General features: G+C 52.2%; 1 protein-coding gene across 12 annotated transcripts in view; it reads right to left on the bottom strand.

The window, feature by feature from the left end:
• Nucleotides 1-5,320: 5,320 nt before the first annotated feature.
• TMEM63C (transmembrane protein 63C) overlaps nt 5,321-20,826 on the bottom strand; it is a 76,522-nt gene continuing 61,016 nt past the window's right edge. For 5 of the 12 annotated variants that reach the window (XM_077941552.1, XM_077941551.1, XM_077941553.1 and 2 more), the window contains 8 exons: nt 19,420-19,506; nt 18,772-18,837; nt 16,929-17,091; nt 16,566-16,671; nt 15,979-16,146; nt 13,218-13,327; nt 11,756-11,827; nt 5,321-8,280 (listed from right to left, as the gene is read on the bottom strand). In XM_077941552.1, the coding sequence (XP_077797678.1) occupies nt 8,077-8,280; nt 11,756-11,827; nt 13,218-13,327; nt 15,979-16,146; nt 16,566-16,671; nt 16,929-17,091; nt 18,772-18,837; nt 19,420-19,506 (976 nt within the window). In that variant the 3' untranslated portion in view covers nt 5,321-8,076. Of the gene's footprint in view, nt 8,281-10,275; nt 11,591-11,755; nt 11,828-13,217; nt 13,328-15,978; nt 16,147-16,565; nt 16,672-16,928; nt 17,092-18,771; nt 18,838-19,419; nt 19,507-20,826 lie in introns of those variants that run through there. The other 7 variants (XM_015144244.3, XM_077941556.1, XM_077941555.1 and 4 more) reach the window with 2 other exon arrangements.

Raw genomic sequence — 20,826 nt, 5'->3', positions numbered from 1 at the left:
GAGGAGGAACTGCGTTGAGTGGGCATGATAGGAGCAGGTTTAGGGTTACCTCCACGTGTTCCAGCCTCAGCAGCGGATCCAGAGCCCACGCATGGCTGCAAGGCCTGTGCCTGGGCTGGCTGTCCTCGCCCTAGGCTTCCAGTTTCTCAGTTGACACTGAATGTAGCACATGCCCATGGGGCCTTGCCAGCTCCCAGATGGGGCCTCGTTTTCTTTAAGCTCAGATGCCAGGCCTGCCAGGCTATGTGATGGCAGGCACTGGGTCTGCAGCGTGTTAGGAACGCCTTGCCCTCTGTGGTGCCCAAAGCATTTTCTGGAGCCCTACAGGCTCCAATGAGGCAGGGCCTCATCTGCTGCGTGACCTATTAATGGGTCAGGCTCAGGTGTCCATGTCTGGCCCACAGCTCTTGAGGTGGCCTGGCTTTGGAAAGATCTAATGCCCTCCTCTGACTTGTGTCTGAGTCATCCTAAGCATGGGTGCTTTCACCTTTTTTGAAAGCCACTCTTCTACTTAGGCGTGAGTGCGTGTGTGCATGGGCATGCACTGGTGTGTGTGTATGTGTGTGTGTGTATGTGTGTGTATGCACACACGTGTCTGTATCAGGGGAGAATATCCCTTACCTCCTCCTCTGCTCAAGGGCTCAGCCCTCTCTCTCTCCTGCATCCCTCCTCTGTCAGCTCACATCTCCCCTCCTATACAAAGAACAGCCCCTCACTTCCTTTCCTCTCCAGCTACCCGTTTGGTTCTTTACTTCCTTCAATAGCAAAACCCTTCTAAAGAGTAGTCTTTCCTTGCTATTTTCATCTCCTCACTTCTTATGGGAGGATGGGAACCTGCTTCAACCAGGCTTTGTCCCTACTTTCAATCTACTACAGTCAAGGTCACCAACCACCCCCATCTTGCCAAATGTAGGGTCACATCTTAGTCCTTATCTTCCTCTCCTGCTCAGCGGCACTTGAAAAAGTTGGTCATGCCTTTAGTTTTACACTTTTTATTATGGAAAAATGTTAACATACACAAGAATCAAGAGATGAGGGCATCTCCGTGTACCCCAACTGCACCCCCCCACCACCATTTTTTGTGTTTTTTTGTTTTTGCTGGAGAGTTTTTAAGCAAATTCAAGACTTCATGTTCTTTTACCTGTAAATTATTCCATATGAATTTCTAGCTGGCACTTTATTTCACATATGAACCCACGCCACCAATATATCTAACAAGACGAACAGTATCTCCTCATCACCACCTAATTCCAATTCCCTGATGGCCCACATTCATCCACATGTAGATTTCCCAGACGTCTCTCTGCAGTTGGTTTGTTCAACTCAGGATGCACACTTTGCATTTGATTGTGTCTCTTCACTCATTCACTTTGGCCCAGCCCCTCTTGCCATTTCCCCTCACCATTGCTGTGTGGGAGAAGCGGGTCATTTGTCTAATGGTCTATCCAGCATTCTCCACTTGGCTGAAGCTGCTTCGTGGCATCTTTTGACTTTACTCCTCTTTACGCCACATTTACTCTCAAGCGTGGTTAGAGCTGGGGACGCCATCCTTCCTTTTTGAGTCCCTCCTGGTTTTCCTTGCCAGTTCTCCTCCTGTATCTTTGTGCTGGCTCAGCCCTCAGACCTCCTCACCTGCACCTGCTCCCATCAAAGTCTCAGCCAGTCCCATGCTTTAATCACCACCCAGGTGCTGATGACTGAAATGAACACCTCCAGCCTGACTCCTGTATCCAGCCACCTTGACATCCCCACATGGCATCTCAACCGGAACACACTCAAGATGGAACTCTTGGGGTTTCCCTTGGCCTTTTTCTTCCCAGCTTTCTCCACCTCAGAAATCAGTGTTTGTTGAGTTCTTCACACTAAAGAACTGGGAGTCATCCTTGCATTCCTGCTTTCCCTCAGACCCCACATCTAATCATCCATGAATCCTTGACCTGTGTTCCAAATTTAACTGCTTCTTTATTCACTCCCTATCCTGGTGCAAGCTACCATATTCTCTCTCCTGCATGCCTCCGACACAGTCCCAACTAGGCTTTTTTTTTTTTTTTTTTTTTTTTTTGAGACAGGATCTCACTCTGTTGCCCAGGCTGAAGTGTGGTGGCATGATCATTGCTCACTGCAGCCTTGAACTCCTGGGTTCAAGGAATCCTCCTGCCTCAGTCTCCCGAGTAGCTGGGACTCCAGGTGCATGCCACTATGCCCCAGCTAATTTTTAAAATTTTTGTGGGGATAGGGTCTTGCTTTGTTGCCCAGGCTGGTCTCAAGCTCCTGGCCCCAAGTAATCCTCTCACCTCAGCCTCCCAAAGTGCTGGGATTACAGGTGTGCACCACCACACCTGTCCCCAACTGGGCTTTCTGCTTCTACTTGTCCCACCCTCGTGACAGTGACCATTTCAGCACAAGGGTTACATGAGTGGTTGCCAGGGACTGATGGGGAGGAGAGAATGAGGAATTATTGTTTATGAGTATACAGTCTCAGTTTTGCAAGATAAAGAGTTGTGGAGGATGGCTGGTGGTGATGGTTGCACATTATGAATGTATTTCATGCCACTGAACAGGACAGTTACAAATGGTTAAGATGGTGGATGGGTGCGGTAGCTCACGCCTGTAATCCTAGCACTTTGGGAGGCCAAGGTGGGTGGATTGCTTGAAGCCAGGAGTTCGAGACCAGCCTGGCCAATATGGTGAAACCCCGTCTCTACTAAAAATACAAAAATGGTGGTGGCGTGTGCCTGTAATCCCAGCTACTCGGGAGGCTGAGGCAGGAGAATTGCTTGAACCTGGGAAGCGGAGGTTGCAGTGCAATGAGATCATGCCATTGCACTCCAGCCTGGGCAACAGAGCAAGACTCTGTCTCAACAACAACAACAACAAAAAACAAACAAAAAACCCATCAATGGTTAAGAGGGTGAATACGATTATGTGTACTTTACCACCACCACCACCACCACAACAAAAAAACCTGGAAAACAAATACCTAAGGGGGTCATCCTCCTCCCCAGAATCCTCCCGGAGTTTCTCGGGTGATGAGTGACACTTGGGAGTCCCAGCGTAGCCTGCACAGCCCGTTGCCCACTCAAACCTCGCCCCACCCTCTCCTCCCCTCGCTCACTCTGCCCGGTTCTTTGGGCCCTGCATGTGTGCCCACAGACCCTTTGCTGGCTCTCATGTCTCACCCCCACAGAGCTTGTGCTGGCCCCCCTAGTGCAAAGCATCCCCTCCCCGCCTCCAGGCATCCCCCGCCCTTATCCAGCTTTGTCTCTCCCTGACACCCCATTATGTCAGCCTATTTGTTGACTGCAGTTGTCATGTTCTATTGCACAGAAATGGGCAGGCGGTCATGGAAACCACTTGGGCTCTGTGTTTGGAGGGGAGGGAAGAGGGACTGTCTTCGAACCCTCGCTGAAGGTGACAAGGTAGCCAGAAGCCCCCTGACACCTGGTGTGTGGCCCTCGGGCCCACACGGTAGTCATACTTATTGCAAAAGAAGATAATGATGGCAGAAGCGTACCTGAGCTAGGGAGTTGTCATTTCTAAGCTGGCAATGGTGAGATGCTGCGGCCACCCAGGGCATGCGGTGCCTGAGGCTGGGACTATTTTCCTTATCCACTCACCCCTCCCTGCACACTGAAATCACCTGGGGGACTTTTGTAAAATACAGGGTACTGGGCCCCACCCGAGAAATTGTGGTTTGTTTAGGGATGGGGCCTGGATATTGAGAGTGACTCCCATTTGTGGCTGAGATGGAGAACCTTGGAAATTGAGGCTGAGAGCTGCCGGGCTGCCGCTTGTCCAGGCCGAGGGCCTGGCAGATGTTCTGAAAGCAGCCTCTGTTGAGAAAGTCTAGGAACCTGTCTCCCCATAGACCAGGCTCTCCTCGCCTCCCCAAGGCCTTCCATAGAGCAGACCTAGAAACCTGGAATCGGCCAGCAAGGAGGTTCCTCAGGACAGAAGTGAGCTGCCCCAGGCTTCCCTGGCAGGGCCCCATGCGGCCCCAGGCTTGGTTTCTGGGCAGAGGCACGGGGCACTCTCAGGCCCCGCTGCTTCCTCCCTGCCAGCGCTCGGTCACGTGCTCCAGTCCTATCTTGGGCACAGCCCAGTGGCGCCACCTCCTGGGGCTCCCTCTTGCCTTGCCCCAGTCCCGTCCCCAGCCCAAGTAAATCCACCTGCAGGCCTCCAGTCCCTCCTTGCCTGCTGAGTGGAGAGAGGATCGACCAATGCTAACCTCCCTGGAGGACGTTCCATCGCTGGGGCAACCGCCCTCCCTCTTCAGCTTCTTTTTCTGTCTCTTTCTCAGTCTCTGCCTGAGAAAGGCCCCTGACAGGTCTGCTGAACCACAGAGTGTCCCAGGCCTGCCATCTGGGGACCCTGGAGCTGCCGGCCCCTGGGAGGGGACCATGAGAGGCCGCAGCAGGGCGCAGCCCCTCCCGTCCAGTCAGGGAGTCTTCGTGGCTTCTCTCCTGAGAAGCAGCCCTTGTGGATTTCAAGGGCTGACTTGACTTGGAAAATAATTGTTTTGAGGGGGAGAGGGGACAAGTGGACAGGTCTTGATCCCATGCCCAGGCCCACACCATGGTGGACTTTGAGTCAATGGCCACTGATGGACTGTGGAAGCTTGCGGAGAGGACCCAGCAAGGGAGATGCGAGAAACAGTCCTTAGGCAGCCACCCCGAGACTGTCATCCTCTGTCCCCATAGGAAGCACTATGGGAGGAAGTCTCCCCCTACCCAACACCCACACAAGATTCCCATCCTCTGCCCCCAAATCTGCTCTGCTCAGTCATGAAGCAGAACAGTCCGCCTCATGTCCTCCCAGCCCTACTGTCTGGATGAGGTGGCCAGCCTGGGTGATGCAGCTGCTGGAGGGAGGGACAGAACGGGTCTCCTGACCCTGAGATGTGTCTCCCAGGGCAGGGAACTGTTGTCTCCTTGCCACAGCTGTAACAGCCTTTGCTAACGGGTGTTTCTTATCCCACCTGGCTGCGCCGCACACTTCCCTCGTGCCAACCTCTCCCCCACCCAACCTCTCCTCTGCCTCCCCCATCCCCGAAGTCCCCCACCCTCATCCTCTTGCAGACCTGAGCCCTGTCTGCCGCTCTTCCTGGGGCCTGAGCTGAAATCTGTGTGTTTTGAAGTCTGGCCGCTAGCCTAGCCCATGGGCCCACTCATGGGGCTCAGCACTCACCAGGGACTTCTACTGCCTCTCGGGGCTACTCTGCTGGCTTCCTGGGTAGCTCAAGGACCAGAAAGTTCTCCCCACTGCACAGCGGAGCAAGGCCAGGCTGGCCCAGATGCAGAGGCAGAGGCAGGGGCCGGGAGAGGCTGGGAGGACTTGTTTATTCAAGGCACGGTCATAGCATTAACAAGAAGGTTCAGCATTCTGGCACATTCCTTTAGTGGTGGTGGCCAAGGTTAGCCCACACCCCCCCACCCCACTGGGGGCCCCAGATGACGCAACGCTGCTGATAGGCACTTTGCTTCCGGGGCAGTGGAGGGTCAGGCAGGCGGGCATGGGGCCACTGGAGGCCTGAGGAGGGCCCCTCCTGGAGGCTCTAGGCAATACCGGTTCCCGGGCGGCAGCTCCTTCCAGAAAGGATTAAGTTGGGGGGTGATTTGGAGGACGGAGTGGGGTGGGGCGGCTGGGAAGTGGCTGGCGGAGGAGTGGGATGGCAGTAGGTGGAGGGAGGGGGGCAATGGACGAGGCAGGTGTGGGCTGAGGCAGGAGGTGCCTGAGAGGGCCTGGATGTGGTGGTGGGGAGGCTAAAGGATGCCCCGCTCCACCGCCCTGCAGTGACCATGGGAGGTCCAGATGGAGCCAACTGCCATGAGGCTTTGCTGGTTCCCCTAAGAGTGGACTATGGAACCTTCTCCTTCTCCACATGCTCACCACCTTCTCTCAGAGCCAGGCTACACTGGACCCAGGTTCAGAGGGAGAAGCCCCCAGCCATCCCGCCACATTGTCTGCCAGCACCTTTCCCATATGTGGCTTCCACAGTCTGGCAGGGGCTTCAGGGGCTGGGGGCAGGCTCCAGCAAGCTGTGTCCAGTGAAGGAGAGACCCCAGGCCAGCTTCTGGCATGTCCCACGCCCCATATACCAAATACACATGATGAGGTCGGGCAGGGTCTGAGCTGGCCACCTCCCCACCATGTGCCAAGCTCCTGCTGGGCCTGACTGCTGTGCTGTAACAGTGTCCTTTCCCCTTGTTGGTTGGTGAAATGCCAGTGGGGAGGGGCCTGTGGGACCTGGGTGTGTAGGGGCTGGGCTAGGATCATTTCCCCCTTATTCCTAGCTGGACAAGGAATGGGAAAGACAGCCTCTCTCCAGCCAACCCAAGCTCTCTGGAAAGACAGCCCCATGCCAAAATGTGGGCCACACTCTGGGGGTGCAGCAGTTTCTGCCCATCGAGCACAATTTCTCACCTGCGGTGAAGCTTGGAGCGTCTGGGGCTGGGATGGGGCAAAGGTGGGGCAGGGACAAGGCCTAGGTGATCTGAGTTCAGGGCAGCCCTGTGACTGGGGCCTGGTGCAGGTGCTCAGGTGAGATGAGCCCACCTTCAGTAGGTTGGTGCAGGGACCCAGACCTTTGGAGGAGGGGGCTGAAGAGGGCCCTGGAGAGCACACAGACCCCATTCAGCTTGGCTTGTTCTGGTTCACTGAGGCCCCCACTGGTCCTTCTCATGTCCTCCCTGGCTGGGCTACATGGTGGTCCCAATGAGAGCCCATCCCAGAGGCAGAGGCCGGTTCCCCCCAGCTATGGCAAAGGTGCTGAATGTCGCCATCACTGTTTGGAATTCAGCTCCCCCAGGTCTCAGGTGGTGGTAGCCCTGGGAGGGCAGCCTTGCTTCTCCAGAAAGGGCTTCTCCCTGGAGCACGTGACCCTCCCCTCCACCCCACCCCTGGCAGGCCTGGGGCGACATCATGATTGAAGCATCTGCAGTGTCTGGACCAGGCCCACACTGGAGGTCGCTTGGGTGGTCTTCAAGGCAGGGTGCAGGGGCAGTCCCGAGAAGGGAGGAAGGGTCCTACTTGGGACTCAGGTGAAGGTCAGTCCTTCAGTTTGAAGCATGGGGTTCTTACCCTAATGTACTGCCCATCTTGACCAAGCTGGGGGCCCAGGCACTCAGTTGGGTAGGAGGCAGGAGACTCTTTTAAGTGGCCACATCTTTGGCTTTGGGGGGTCTTCTCTTTAGACCCTGGGGCTTGGGGAGGTATAGCTGGTTTCCCACCACCCAGAGTTTTAGGGAGAAAGCCCCCTTCCATGAATTCGGCCTCTGTCTCACCCCACTTTGTGTTACCCAGCAAGGACTAACCAAGGTTTCCTTCTGAAAAATGCACACAAGTCTCATTTGATGAGCCCTGAGTGGTCGCGCTCTAGCTACCCTTGTAAGAATAGAAAGGAGAAGGGCCTCTGCCCTGCTGCTCCTGGGGACATCTGATGAGGGCAGAGGAGCAGGAAGGGGCTGAGTTACCTCTTCTCAGGTCTGCGCTTTCAGTTGGTTCTTCCTCGGGTGGGTGCAGAAAGTTTCTGTTTACAGATCCCCATGCAGGGAACCCCGTGATGAGGTGGTCCTCTGTGTCCTGTCAATGTGCCCCGTGCACGTACCTTTGCCTCCTCAGACTGCAGGGGAGGAATGGGCCGGGGCTGGGAGAAGGAGCAGCAGCAGAAGCTCCTTGGAAGGGCAGCTGATGCAGAGTGGTGATGACCCCAGAGAGCCTTCGGCGGCCTCTTTCTGCCTCCTCCCTTAGGAACACCTTCTCCATCTTGGTCCCAGGAAGGGACCCCAGCGTTCAGTCTCTGTGCTGGCGCTCCAGCCACCTCTTTCAAGACATGGGCTTCCCTGTATCCTCCATCCCTTCCCAGGTTCCCTCAGCACTGCCGATTACCCCCAGTTCCAGCTGGGCAGCAGGTCAGGGCGCCCGTATGGCCCATGGCTGGGGTGGCAGATGTCTCCACTGGGGGCTTCTCAAAGTCTGCAGGAGGTAGTGAGGAGGTCCAGGCCACCCTCCTGCCTCCCCTTGCCAGGCCCTCCCCTGGCTCCTCAACAAGTCGCCAGTGGAGGCCTCAGGTCCCAGTCAGTGGTACTGGTTCTGGCCCTCCAGTTCCAGCCCTTCCTGGAACTGGGCCGAGTCTAGCTCCCTTGCAAAGCCCCTCAGACCACTCTCTTCTTCTCCCTCTTCCGGCTGGTTGTTCATGGTGCCATAGGTGTGCCTGGCTGGGGAGGAGGCGGGGGTCAGGTTCAACTCCGGTTCTTGCAGCACGGTGGCCACATATAGCTGCTTGGGATAGAGACAGGGGACAGGAGCAAGGTCACGTCCGGAGCAAGGCCCTGGGCACACCCTCTCCCCTCATGCCCCACCCCCATCGCCTCTGTCTCCTCCAAACCTTGGAGCCTGCCTTCTTCCCCAGCAGCCTGGGTCCTGTCTGCCCCACCTACCTAATTTTTCTTGATCATTTAATGAGCATCCAGGTGCTCCCAGGGCTGGTTTAGTGGCAGGACTCCCCACTCCTAGTCCACTGCTCCTTTAGAACATGTTCCATTCACTCTCGGTTCCAAGTCAAGCCGCATCCAGGGAAGGTGACATGAGGCTCCCCTCAGCTGGGGTCGGAGAGACCCCCTTTCCTGAGCTAGTGTACTTTCTAATACAGCTTCAGCGGCACATTCAGAACACCCCTGGGGTCTGTCACTGGTTGGCCTGTCCTCAAGATGTGGAACTGCAGCCGGGCTCGGTGGCTCACGCCTGTAATCCCAGCACTTTGGGAGGCCGAGGTGGGTGGATCATGAGGTCAGGAGATCAAGACCATCCTGGCTAACACAGTGAAACCCCGTCTCTACTAAAAATACAAAAAATTAACCAGGCGTGATGGCGGCACCTGTAGTCCCAGCTACTCGGGAGGCTGAGGCAGGAGAATGGCGTGAACCTGGGAGGCAGAGGTTGCAGTGAGCCAAGACCGCGCCACTGTACTCCAACCTGGGCGACAGAGCAAGACTCTGTCTCAAAAAAAAAAAAAAAAGAAAGAAAGAAAAAAGAAAAAAAGAAGAAAAAGATGTGGAACTGCTAGCAGAGACTTTGGTCATATGACCTGTCACACCCAGGAATGATCCCCATGCCTGGGACGGCAGCAGACTAGAAAAACACAGGACATACTAGGAAAAAGAGCAATTGTCATCCTCTGAAGTGGCTCTTAAACCATCTCTTTACTTTGAAAACAGGTAATTAGGGAATGGAATGAAACCTTCCCCGTAGGAGTTTATTTCAGTGAAACCAAACAGCCCTGGTCGAAGGAATGGTTTTCCTACAGAAGAATCTAGACATTTGCATGGCACCCAGGTAAACCATCTAGATGACCTTTTGGTCATAAAGGGGAAAATGTCAACTGAACCATGGAAAAATCCTTCTGTCATTTCCCTAATTAGAGGGTCATGATGGCATCATTAATGAATGGGAATTAACAGGATGTTACATCTTGAGTATACATTGCAACACTACCTGCAATGTGTTCTAGCCCCATGTTGAACTTGAATCTATCAAGCCATCAGATCTAAATTCCAGTGTTCAGGGAATACAGGAGATCAGGGAACCTGTCCTAAGACATCATGAACAGCCAGAAAAATCCAGGTGGAATATTCTGCAGGACTGCTGGCTTGGTCTCTCCAGTCATTTAAAAGCACTATGCTAAAATAAAAGGGACATGAAAACCTGATCATGCTAGATTTGATATTGGGTTGGACAAGTTCTAAAAGATACTTCTGGCACAATTAGGGAAATTTGAATATGGGCTGGGTGCTCAAAGAGATCAAAAATTGATATATATGGAAAGGGATTGTTAACTAAAAATGCAGGTTATAAGCCAGGTGCGGTGGCTCACGCCTGTAATCCCAGCATTCTGGGAGGCCGAGGCAGGTGGATCAGCTGAGGTCAGGAGTTCGAGACCAGCCTGGCCAACATGGTAAAACCCCGTCTCTACTAAAAATACAAAATTAGCTAGGTGTGGTGGTGTATGCCTGTAATCCCAGCGACTTGGGAGGCTGAGACAGGAGAATCGCATTAACCTGGGAGACGGAGGTTGCAGTGAGCCAAGATGGTGCCACTTCACTCCAGCCTGAGCAACACAGCAAGACTGTCCCCCCTCAACAAAAAAAGGTTATAAAACAGTATGTGCAGTACTATTTCATTTTAGCAAAACTATGTAAATCATACATAATTATCTGGAAGAGATACATAGTATATAAATATCTGGAAGAATATACACTACCAGTGGTCATCTCTGGGTGGTGGGAATATGGACTTTTTATTTTCTTATTTCTGCTTATCCTTTCCCCCTATAATGATGTGCAATGTTCACATAGCCCTGTTGTAATAAGGCAGGATTTAAAAAATAAATCCTAGTCGTGTTTTTTAAAAGCATAAGCTTTAGAGTCAGATGGACCTGGTTCGAACTTCGTCCTGACACTTCCTTGCTTGGTGCCCTGGAGTCTATATTGATGGAACTTCTGAGCCTCCATTTTGGGATGAAAACCCCTACTGTGTGGGTTTATCAAAAGATTAAGAGCGAAAACAGCAAAGCACCAGGCTCATGAGAAGATTTCAAAAACTGATTGCTAACAATATTCCAAGAGGGGTCCTTTCGGAAGGGTCCCAAGAAAAGAGAGACTTTCTTGCTTTGAAATCCTTGTCGTCTCTTTGTGACCGAAGCACCCTCTCCTGTCCCCGCTCAGAGATAATCTGTGCCTGTATACGGGGTTTTTCAAAGCGAGGCAAATCTGGCACCCCAGTGACTTCTGTCCATTTGCTGGTGTTTTGTCTGTGCTTGTGTCACTGTGCACTCACACCCAGCTCTGCCCACAACTAAAGAAAGCCTTGTCTCCCATAGGGCCCTGCCGCCCACGCCGTGTTCCCACTGTGCCGAAAACTGTCTTGAGTCCCCCAAGCTCTGGTCTGTCTTCCAGGCCTTTGCACAGGCTGCTCCTCTTCCTTGAAAACTCTTGCCCCACACCCTATTTCACCTGGCACCCCGTATGCCCATTCCTGGGGTCAGATTCGATGCTGCCTCCTCTGGGATGCTTTCGCCAAGTGCCAGCCTGGCACCCTTCTTCAGAGCTCCTCCCAGGAGCCCTGGCCTTGGGGCACGGGCTGACCCCAGTACCCACCTCAGTGCGTTCATTGGTGGCTCTGCAGCTGAATTTGTGGCAGAGATGTGGGTGGGTGCTCATGCCCATTCCCCTCCAGGCTGAGCCACCGTGTGACAGCCAGCACCCAGCCTGCGGGCCCTGCACTCTGAGCCAGCTTCTCTGCATGCAGACAGGCTCGCTCATTCGGCGTCCCTGCCTTACCAGCAGTGCAGACTTCTAATAGTTCCCTGAAGCTCTGTCTGTGTCGCTCTGCCTGCCCCTGTGCCTCAGGGGCAGCCTTTGGTCCTGAGGCCAATCCTCAGCAGGCCCCCCTGTGTCTACATGACTGAGGTCGCTGTGGTCTTGGCCTCCCTGACCAAGTACTTCCTCTCTGGTTGCCTTCTAGACAATGACGAGTACATGGTGGCTCTTCTCTTTTTCTCACTCTTCATCCAGGGCCACGGCAGCATTTGGACCTGGACCAAGTCCTGCTCCATTAGAGGAGGGAGCCCAGGGGTCCCCTATCTCCTCCCCCGTACCCAGAGTGGGCAGCAAATGCTGGCATCCCCCACGATGCCACTGGAGTAGACCACCCCTGCAAGCACTGCCCTCCCGACCTGTCCCTGGGACTCAGGACTCACGAGGGAGGTGGGCGTGGAGGAGGTGCTGCTTGGCTCCATGTCAAACACCGTCTGGATCTCCTCCTCCTCGGGCTGCAGCAGGGAGAGGTGGTGGGTTACAGGATGGAGGCCTGCTCTTTGCCCCTCCCCCCACACCCAGAGGAGCCTCAACCCCACACCTGGGCTTCTCGCCACCTTGGAACTCAACTCATCTTCTGTCTTTCCAGACCTTCAGTCTGGCAAGACTGAGGCCCAGGGGGACAGAGAGAGGGCTGGAATGCAAGGGAGTCCCTTCTGGAATGTTCTATTCCCAAGGGCTATTATGGGAGGAAGTAAGCAGAGCTGGAATTGAAGTTCAAAGACAAGCCTGCTTTGACTCCAAGAGAAGTCTTGACTTCAGCACTGTCGTCTTTCCTCCTGGGGCTTCCCCTCTAATTTGGAAAGTGTCCTACACCAACACAGCCTAGGTTCCTGGCCATCCTCCTCCTCTAGCATGGACACCTGGCCAACCCAATCACATAATGCTGCTGTATTAGAAAGACAGAGCCAGCGGGGTCATTCACAAGACCCTTCACTAGTGTGGTGCTCCAGCCAGGCGCGGAAAAGGAAGGCTGGGCAGAGAGGACAGTGGGCGCCTGTGCCCAGAGCCCTGGACACAGAGACACCAGCAGCAAAGAGATCCTTCTCCGAGTCCCTCCTCAGGCTCGGCAGGGTGTCAGTCCTTAAAATCAGCTTTCTTTTCTTTATATACATTCATTTAAAAAGGAAATGATTCACTTTTATAAACAGAAAACTGTATTTCAGTTGCCATAAGCAGAAAGTTAATGTTAAATACGTAACCATGAAAAATGAAAAATTATGTTGTGATCCACTGGAAATCATTCCAGTGCCCCAGGATAGATATCCATTCTGGGAAATGCTGAGCTAGAACACACAGTTGTTGGCATGGCTCTAAAAGGGCATGGATTGGCTCCCTTCTCCTAATGATTAGGCTGGACCCACTGCCAACAACCAAAGGAATCATGTGGGGCAGGGGCCACCTCCAAACATGGCCGCCTCAAGTTCAATAGCCTGGGGTCTTAAAGGAGAGAAAATGACAATCCCCCCTTTTTTGAATCATCATCAACTCCCCCGCCAACCTCCTTTGCTCCATCCTGTCTCTTGACTTCCAGTCCTTGGAGGCTCACAGCTCAGTGACTGCACTGGACCCACATCACAGGAAGGAGGGGCCAGCAGCTTGCAGTTTGGAGGTGTCAGAGGGCAGAAAAGGAGAGGATAGCTGTCTTCTGGATGGGGGCCAGAGCCTAAGCTAGTGCAAGGCATGCACGCATGCACACTGGGCTCCACGCTCTACGGTCAGAGAGAAAGGCGAGACCCTTTCGTCCTGTGGTGCTATGGGAGCCCAGGCATGGAGGGTATCCTACAGCTGTGTCCCCCAAGGGACCAGGAGAACCAGTGGAGGAGGGGCAGGCTGGCAACTCACCTCGTAGTCGGCAACCATCCGAAGCTTCCCCAGAAAAATGCCAGCAAAGGCAATTAACATGGCAATGAGGAGGGTGGACAGGGAAAACATGGTGATGGCATGGAGAGAACCTGCCAAGGAGAAGAAAAGGCCATGGGCAGAAGTCTGCCAGCTGAAATGCCACCCCAACTGGCAGATGCCCAGGGACCGTCACAGCACCACTGCAAGGGCTTTGACCTTGCCAGTCCTCCTCTGATAACAACTGGCATCAAGGAGTCTGACACAATAACATCATCCCTTCGTTCTGTTTGATTTGAGCAGTTTAGAATTTGGCATCTAAGGAGTCCACGAAAAAATGTTTTAATTGACTTCAGTACCCACTTCAGTGCCCATAAAAATGTGTCCTTCCTGATCTGCTGGCCACCTCCAACACCACGGTCCCTGGGAAGTACCTTGGAGTGACCATTTCTGCCAGTGCCCCCAACACCATCTCTGACCTACACCTTTCCCTGCAAGCCCTTTTGAAGTGAGCATGCTCAGTTATCTGTGCTGATGGCACAGAGAGGGAATCTAGAAGGTAAAAGTCATCTACGTTGCATTTGGGAATATTTGGTTCCTTTTTTACGGCAGCAGTTTTCTAACTAGGTAAATATTTTTTAAATTATGCGTTACAGCCAAAAATCACTGCTTAATGATGCTTACTGCAGTGTTTTTATAGTAGCAAAAAGTGGCAAACCTCAATATCCAATGGTGGAGAACTGACTAAAACTGGTCGACTTTCATGCAACCGCTGAAAGGCACCTACGTGTTCAGTCTTTTAACAACCTAGGGAATTGCTCAGAACATCATGTTCAGTACAAAACCTCAGGGTACAGGACTGAATGTTACAATATGGACGATCGCAGTTTTGTAAAGTAACAATAGACCAACAGCTCCCTCTCTACCATCCCGCGCCCAAAGCGCATGCCTGAAAGTGGGGGCTGGGAACAAGAGACATCAGGTTCTGGGTGAGATGATGGGTCATTTGCATGTTGGTCTTTGTATTTTTTCCGTTTTTGATAATAAACATGCAGTCCTTTATTCTTAGAAAAAAACATCATGGAAAAAAATGAAGTCTTTGAGGTGGCAGGGAAAGGTTAGCCGGATAAGCAACTGGGGGTGACGGCAAATGGGTAAACCACATAAATGACTGAGAGTCGACCGTACAGATGCCACCATGACAGGGAAAGAAAGGAAAACACCACCTCGGATTGCCTGAGCTCAGGAGTTTGAGACCAGCCTGGGCAGCATGGTGAAACCCTGTCTCTACTGAAATACAAAAAATTAGTGGGGCGTGGTGGCGGGCGCCTGTAGTCCCAGCTACTCAGGAGGCTGAGGCAGGAGAATAGCTTGAACCCAGGAGGTGGAGGTTACAGTAGATCGAGATCAGGCCACTGTACTACAGCCTGGGCGACAGAGCAAGACTCTGTCTCTAAAAAAAAAAAAAAAGGAACAAAACACCGCGTTTCCCTTCTCCCACCACTGAGAAGGTTAAGGTCAAGTGTCTGAGGGAAGGGCAGTGGGGCTGGGGGTTGCTGGGGGGCACAGGTGCCTCTGACGGGAGAAAGCTGAGGGATTTCTAATCTGTGGCCTGCAGGGACTGCTTCTGGGAGGGTGTCTCTGAGCTCCCCTGGGCAGGAACAGTAGCTGTGTATAGCTAAAGAGTGAGGAAAAAGCTAGCCCCTACTGCAGGCTCGGGTTCCTCTTCCAGGTTTTTGGCAACTCATAAAGTCAGGCATCTACCACTGGGCGCCGGTGGCTCACACTTACAATCCCAGCACTTTGGGAGGCCTAGGTGGGTAGATCGCTTGAGCCCAGGAATTCGAGACCAGACTGGGCAACATAGTGAGACCTCATCTCTACAAAATTAAAATTAGCCAGTCATGATGGCTCACGCCTGTAGTCCCAGCTACTGGGGAAGTGGCAGAATTGCTTGAGCCCAGGAGGTCAAAGCTGTAGTGAGCCATGATTGCGCCACTGCACTTCAGCCTAGACAACAGAGCAAGATTCTGATTCAAAAAAAAAAATTAAGGCCGGACACGGTACCTCAAGCCTGTAATCCCAGCACTTTGGGAGGCCGAGGCGGGTGGATCACGAGGTCAGGAGATCGAGACTATCCTGGCTGACACAGTGAAACCCCGTCTCTACTAAAAATTAAAAAAAACTAGCCGGGCAAGGTGGCGGGTGCCTGTAGTCCCAGCTACTCGGGAGGCTGAGACAGGAGAATGACGTGAACCTGGGAGGCGGAGCTTGCAGTGAGCTGAGATCCGGCCACTGCACTCCAGCCTGGGCAACAGAGCAAGGCTCCATCTCAAAAAAGAAAATAAATAAGTAAATTAATTAATTAATTAATTTAATTTAATTTAATTAAAAAACAAAACAAAAAACCAGGCATCTTATGGGATCCCAGAGGAAATGTCATGGGAACTGAACTGAGCCACCCAATAGCTGATATTCTATTTCCTGCCCGTCTGGACTTAGAAAGAAGGAATATGAGGTTTCCTGCCCTGAGCCCTGGAAACCCAAATCCACACATGGGGACCGTGTTGGCTCAGGGCCTCCTCTTAGCCTTGAAGCTCTGCTGAGACTCTAATGCAGGCCCTGTAGGCCCAGAGAAGTCACTGGGTGTGGCCAGGTCTGGCGAGCAGTATCTTGCTTTTCTCCTGAACAGGGTCAGTGTTAAGGGACTCGCAGAGCAGTGGCGCAGGCGGAGGTGGGGTCTCCAGGCAGGCTCGGTACCTACCTAACCGCAGGAGAGAGAAGAACAGCATCCAGAACAGACCCAAGAGTGGCGCAAAGATGGCCTGGGAGACGGCAGCCATGTGGATCTGCTCATTCAGTTTGGTGGGTGCGAAGGAGTAGTACATGTTATAGCGATCCGTCAAGTGCTTCATGCACAGGTAGAGCAGCCCTGGGGGGCCAAAGGTGGAAACTTATTCAGTGGCCCCTTCGAGTTTGGACCTTTGCAGCTCCAGTGTCTCCATAGGCCTGAGAAGCCAGATCCAGGGCTGTCAGAGTCAGAACAGCCCAGGATGGATTGGGGGAGCTCTGTGGTGCTGACCTCCGGGGCCAGCAGCTTCCCTTGAGCCCCCAGAACTGATTCTTTCAGCTAGGTGAAGAGTCATTCACTCATGCATTCATTCAACAAACATCCCTCATCGGCAGCCATCCAACCTCAGCTCCTCCGTACCCCCGGCTTGGCCCTGGTCCTGACACCTCCCCCCAACAGGTCTCCTCATGCTTCAGGAGGTGGACTGATGTTGTGGGGCTCAATTCCTCCTCCCCATCTGCGGGTGTGCAGCCCTTGGGCATGCCTTGGAGATAACTCACCAAAAGGCACAATGATGGGGCAAGTGATGCTGTACGCCATCACCACGCTGAACACGTTCATCATCCACGCGTACTCGCGCCCAAACTGGAAGTCTATGGCCTGGTTCTGGGGCAGAAGGCAGGCGTCACTCTGAGGTGGCCCAGTCCCCTTGGCTTCACTACTTCTGTGTCTCCTCATCAGCCTGCTGGCAGCTCAGGCCTGGAGGCAGCCTCCTTTCCAACCCTGTAGACCAAGGTGCCCCACCGCCACCCATTCACACCGTCCCTCCCACCTCAGCCCCCTTGGTGCTTCTAGCAGGCTCTATCCCTGACACCCTCCCAAAGGAAACTGAGGGCTGTGCTCAGCAAAGGGCCAGCCTGTACCTTTCTGATGTTGACTCTCTCTGGCTCTGATCTAGAGAAGAAGAGGCGGGTGCTGTAGCAGAAGAGTGACCCCAGACGCAGCAACTCCATGCCTGTGCCAAGTAAAGCTGCCGTGATCACGTAGTTGACAAAGAAGGCGCCGTTGTCTGGCAGGAACACACACCTGGGCAGTGAGGGAGAGGGAAGGCAGCAACAGAAGCCATGGGGAGAGGGAGAGATGTTAAAAGGGAAGAGAGAGAGGAGAGCAGCAGAGGAAATGGGAGTCAGGATGGAGATACAGATACAGACAAGGAGAATAACATTTGCTCTCTTTCTTTTTCTCTGCCTCTCTCCTATAATATATATTCCCCCAACCCAATTAAGTTAACAAGCAGTCCTCTGAGCAGGGAGGGGCAGGGACCACATAAAGCATGGGTGTGTTAGGGGATTGCATTGACTTGATCCAAAGCAAGGGTGTCTGAGCCAGGTCCAAAGACTCTGGAGAATCCATGAGTGGGTTTCTGGGGGGTCTGTAAACTAGGATGGGAAAGAATAACATCTTTATTTTCACTAATCTCTAACTGAAATTTAGCAGTTTCTTGCATTAAGAATGTGGGCAATATGGCAGGGCATGGTGGCTCACACCTGTAATCCCAGCACTTTGGGAGGCTGAGGTGGGCAGATCACCTGAGGTCAGGAGTTTGAGACTAGCCCAGCCAACATGGTGAAACCTCATCTCTACTAAAAAATACCCTGAAGGATTCTGGTCCTTGCCTTATAGAGCAAGTTATGGAAGTTTGCATGTCATTTGCAACATATCTTTGAAAACTGGGATTCTCAACACTTCTTACCACTAAAACAAAAAAATTGAAATTGGCAGAATGTCCCACATGGTCTGCATGTTGCTTTGTCAACGATCCCCCCTAGTTTAATGTTCTTCTTCCAATAAGTAATATCAGTTTTAATACTGATGTTTTTAAGACAGTAAAATGTAACTTTAGCTTTCTTATATAAAAAATGCAATATTGGTTGGGCGTGGTGGCTCAAGCCTGTAATCCAGCATTTTAGGAGGTTGAGGCGGGCAGATCACTTGAGGCCAGGAGTTTGAGACCAGCCTGGCCAACATGGTAAAACCCCATCTCTACTAAAAATACAAAAATTAGCTGGGCATGGTGGCATGCACCTGTAATCCCAGCTACTCAGCAGGCTGAGGTGGGAGAATCGCTTGAACCCGAGAGGTGGAGGTTGTAGTGAGCCGAGATTGCGCCACTGCACTCTAGCCTGGGTGACAGAATGAGACTTGGTCTCAAAAAAAAAAAAAAAAGGGGGGGGGCAATATCTTGTTATTGACGTGTTTATAAAGACTATGTCAAAATTTTGATTTTTAAAATATCTTGATAACTATAATTCAGTATAATCGGTTTTCTTTGTAATCCATGTATTTTGTGCACATAAAGACATCATTCAGAGTACATGTAAAACTGGCAGAATCAGAATAAGCGCTGTGGATTGGACCAGTGTCAATTTCCTGGTTTTGATATTGCACTATAGTTATGCACAACGCTTCCATTGGGGGAAACTGGATAAAGGGCTCATGGAACACCCACCCCCATACAGTTTTGGGGCAACTTCCTGCGAATATACAGTTATTTCAAAGATATTCTGAGAAGGGGTCCCTGGGCTTAACTAGATTGCCAGAGGGATCCCAGCACAGGAAAGATAACGAGTCTGCCCAGTGAGGGTGTTCACAAGCATTTGTCTACACTTCTGTGAGCAAATTCAGGTGGTGGACTCAGGGAAGAGCACATATACCCACTCCAGTTTGCATACACAGCAGCCCTGGTGGACATGTGGGAGTACTCACTGGAACCTGATGGAGGCCTGCTCTAGATAGTAGATGTCAAAGAGCCAGCGGAGAAAGACATCCAAACTAGAAGCAAAAACAAGGCAAGTCTGTTAGTTAGCAAACCTGTGAGCTAAGGCTGAGGGTTCAACCATCCTCCCTTGCCCAGTCTCCAAAGAAAGACTCTTGCTTTATTCCAGCTGGCCAGTCCACACTTCCCCTCTTCCTTCTTAGTGCTGGGCTGTCCTGGCCCTGAACCCTTTGGCCTTTCAGCTCCAGGCCACGTTCTCCAGCCAACCTGGGCCAGTTTGCAAAACTGTGAGCAAACATTTCTCTCACAGTATTCACTCACTTCTCTCATAGTACTCTCTCCCTCTTCTGAATTTCTACTGCTCTTTGGCTGTGTTGTTCCCATGTGGGGCTGTCAGGCAGCTGGTAAGCACGCCTGTGTCCCCAGCCAGATGATAAGCTCTATGTGGGCCAAGCTCACGGCTGACACGTTAGTGTTTGCAGGAAGCCTGGCTCGTGCTACACCCATGACAGGCACGGGGCTATCATTTGAGGAGTGGGTTTGCAGCAACCACGGGCAGGTCTACAGTATCTGAAAGAGGAGGTCTTAACTCTAAGACAGCCTGGCTAATAGAAGAGGGATAATTGGAATTAAGGTACCTGGTCAGTCCCATAGAGGGCAGAATGACCACCATGAACACCAGAAAGATGTAGCACTTGTGCACCATGACCAGATTCTGACTTGATCTAGAAGGAAACAGACAGATATTCATCAATGGACATGGCCTAATAAGAACCAAAGGCCTAACTATGTAATAGAGAGGAAGAGAAACACTGATATGGTTTGACTCTGTGTCCCCACCCAAATCTCATCGTGCAGCTCCCATAATTCCCACGTGTTGTGGGAGGGACTCATTGGGAGAAGATTGAATTATGGGGGGTGGGTCTTTCCCTTGCTGTTCTCATGATAGCAAATAAGTCTTGTGAGATCTGATGGTATTAGAATGAGGAGTTTCCCTGCCTAAGCTCTCTTTGTCTGCTGCCATCCACGTAACACGTGCTTGCTCCTCCTTGCCTGCCGCCATGATTGTGAGGCTTCCCCAGCCACATGGAACTGTAAGTCCAATAAACCCTTTTTCCTATATTAATTACCCAGTCTCAGGTATGTCTTTATCAGCAGAGTACAAATGGACTAATACGGAGTCCAATGAAACCTCTTTCTTTTATAAATTGTCCAGTCTCGGGTATGTCTTTATCAGCAGTGTGAAAACTGACTAACACAGACATATGCAGAGTAGAGATCTGGGCTGGGAAATTGGTTTAATCGTGCATACTGATGCCATCTCCATATACCACTGTGAGCTGTGCTGCATCTGGGGGCAGCCGGAAAGAACAGCATGATCAACTAGTGATGTCTGTGCTGGGTACAGGAAGGGATGGGAAGGCACAGATCCGCCATATAGTTGATGTCTCTGTGTTAAAGAGACATTACCAAGAATACTCAAAATCCCTGCAGAGTTTCAGTCATCAATGTAAGTCTTGTTCTCGGCCAGAGGAAAAGGCCAGGAAGGATTTCCCTTAGGACACTCCTTTTGGCTGCTGCCTGGTGGAATGGTAGGAACTTTTGGTGTGGAAAGTAACTTTTGAGATGCATGCAGCTTTCAAGCCAAAGTACTGCCACCTGCCCAGGGCATGGCAAATACTTTCTACCCAGTGAGCTGCCACCATAGAACCATCAAGGCTAACAAATGGGAAAGCTCCTGATTGGGTAAAAGGTTGGCATGGTGTGGGTCATATGTGATGACAGTCACAGTGAGTGTGTGGGCCCCTCTGTGTGGCCACAGCATTCTACTGACATTCCCACACAAGTCTTTCCTCCTATGCCTTCTGCGTGGAATGCCTGGGACTGCCTAGCTCATGCCTACAGCTCCATGCTTTCAGGATATGGCTGGGGGCTGAGGGAGAAGCCCAAGGAGGGCTTGGTTTTGGCCCCACGCTCTTAGACAGTGGCTCTATCTCAGCATCCCAGGGGCCCAGAGACAACCCAGAACCTCCTTCCAAAGACAG

Source organism: Macaca mulatta, chromosome 7 (genome assembly GCF_049350105.2).
Source record: "Macaca mulatta isolate MMU2019108-1 chromosome 7, T2T-MMU8v2.0, whole genome shotgun sequence".
Lineage (NCBI taxonomy): Eukaryota > Metazoa > Chordata > Mammalia > Primates > Cercopithecidae > Macaca > Macaca mulatta.
Note: the sequence above shows the minus strand (reverse complement) of the source record. Positions and strands in the feature narration are given on the sequence as shown.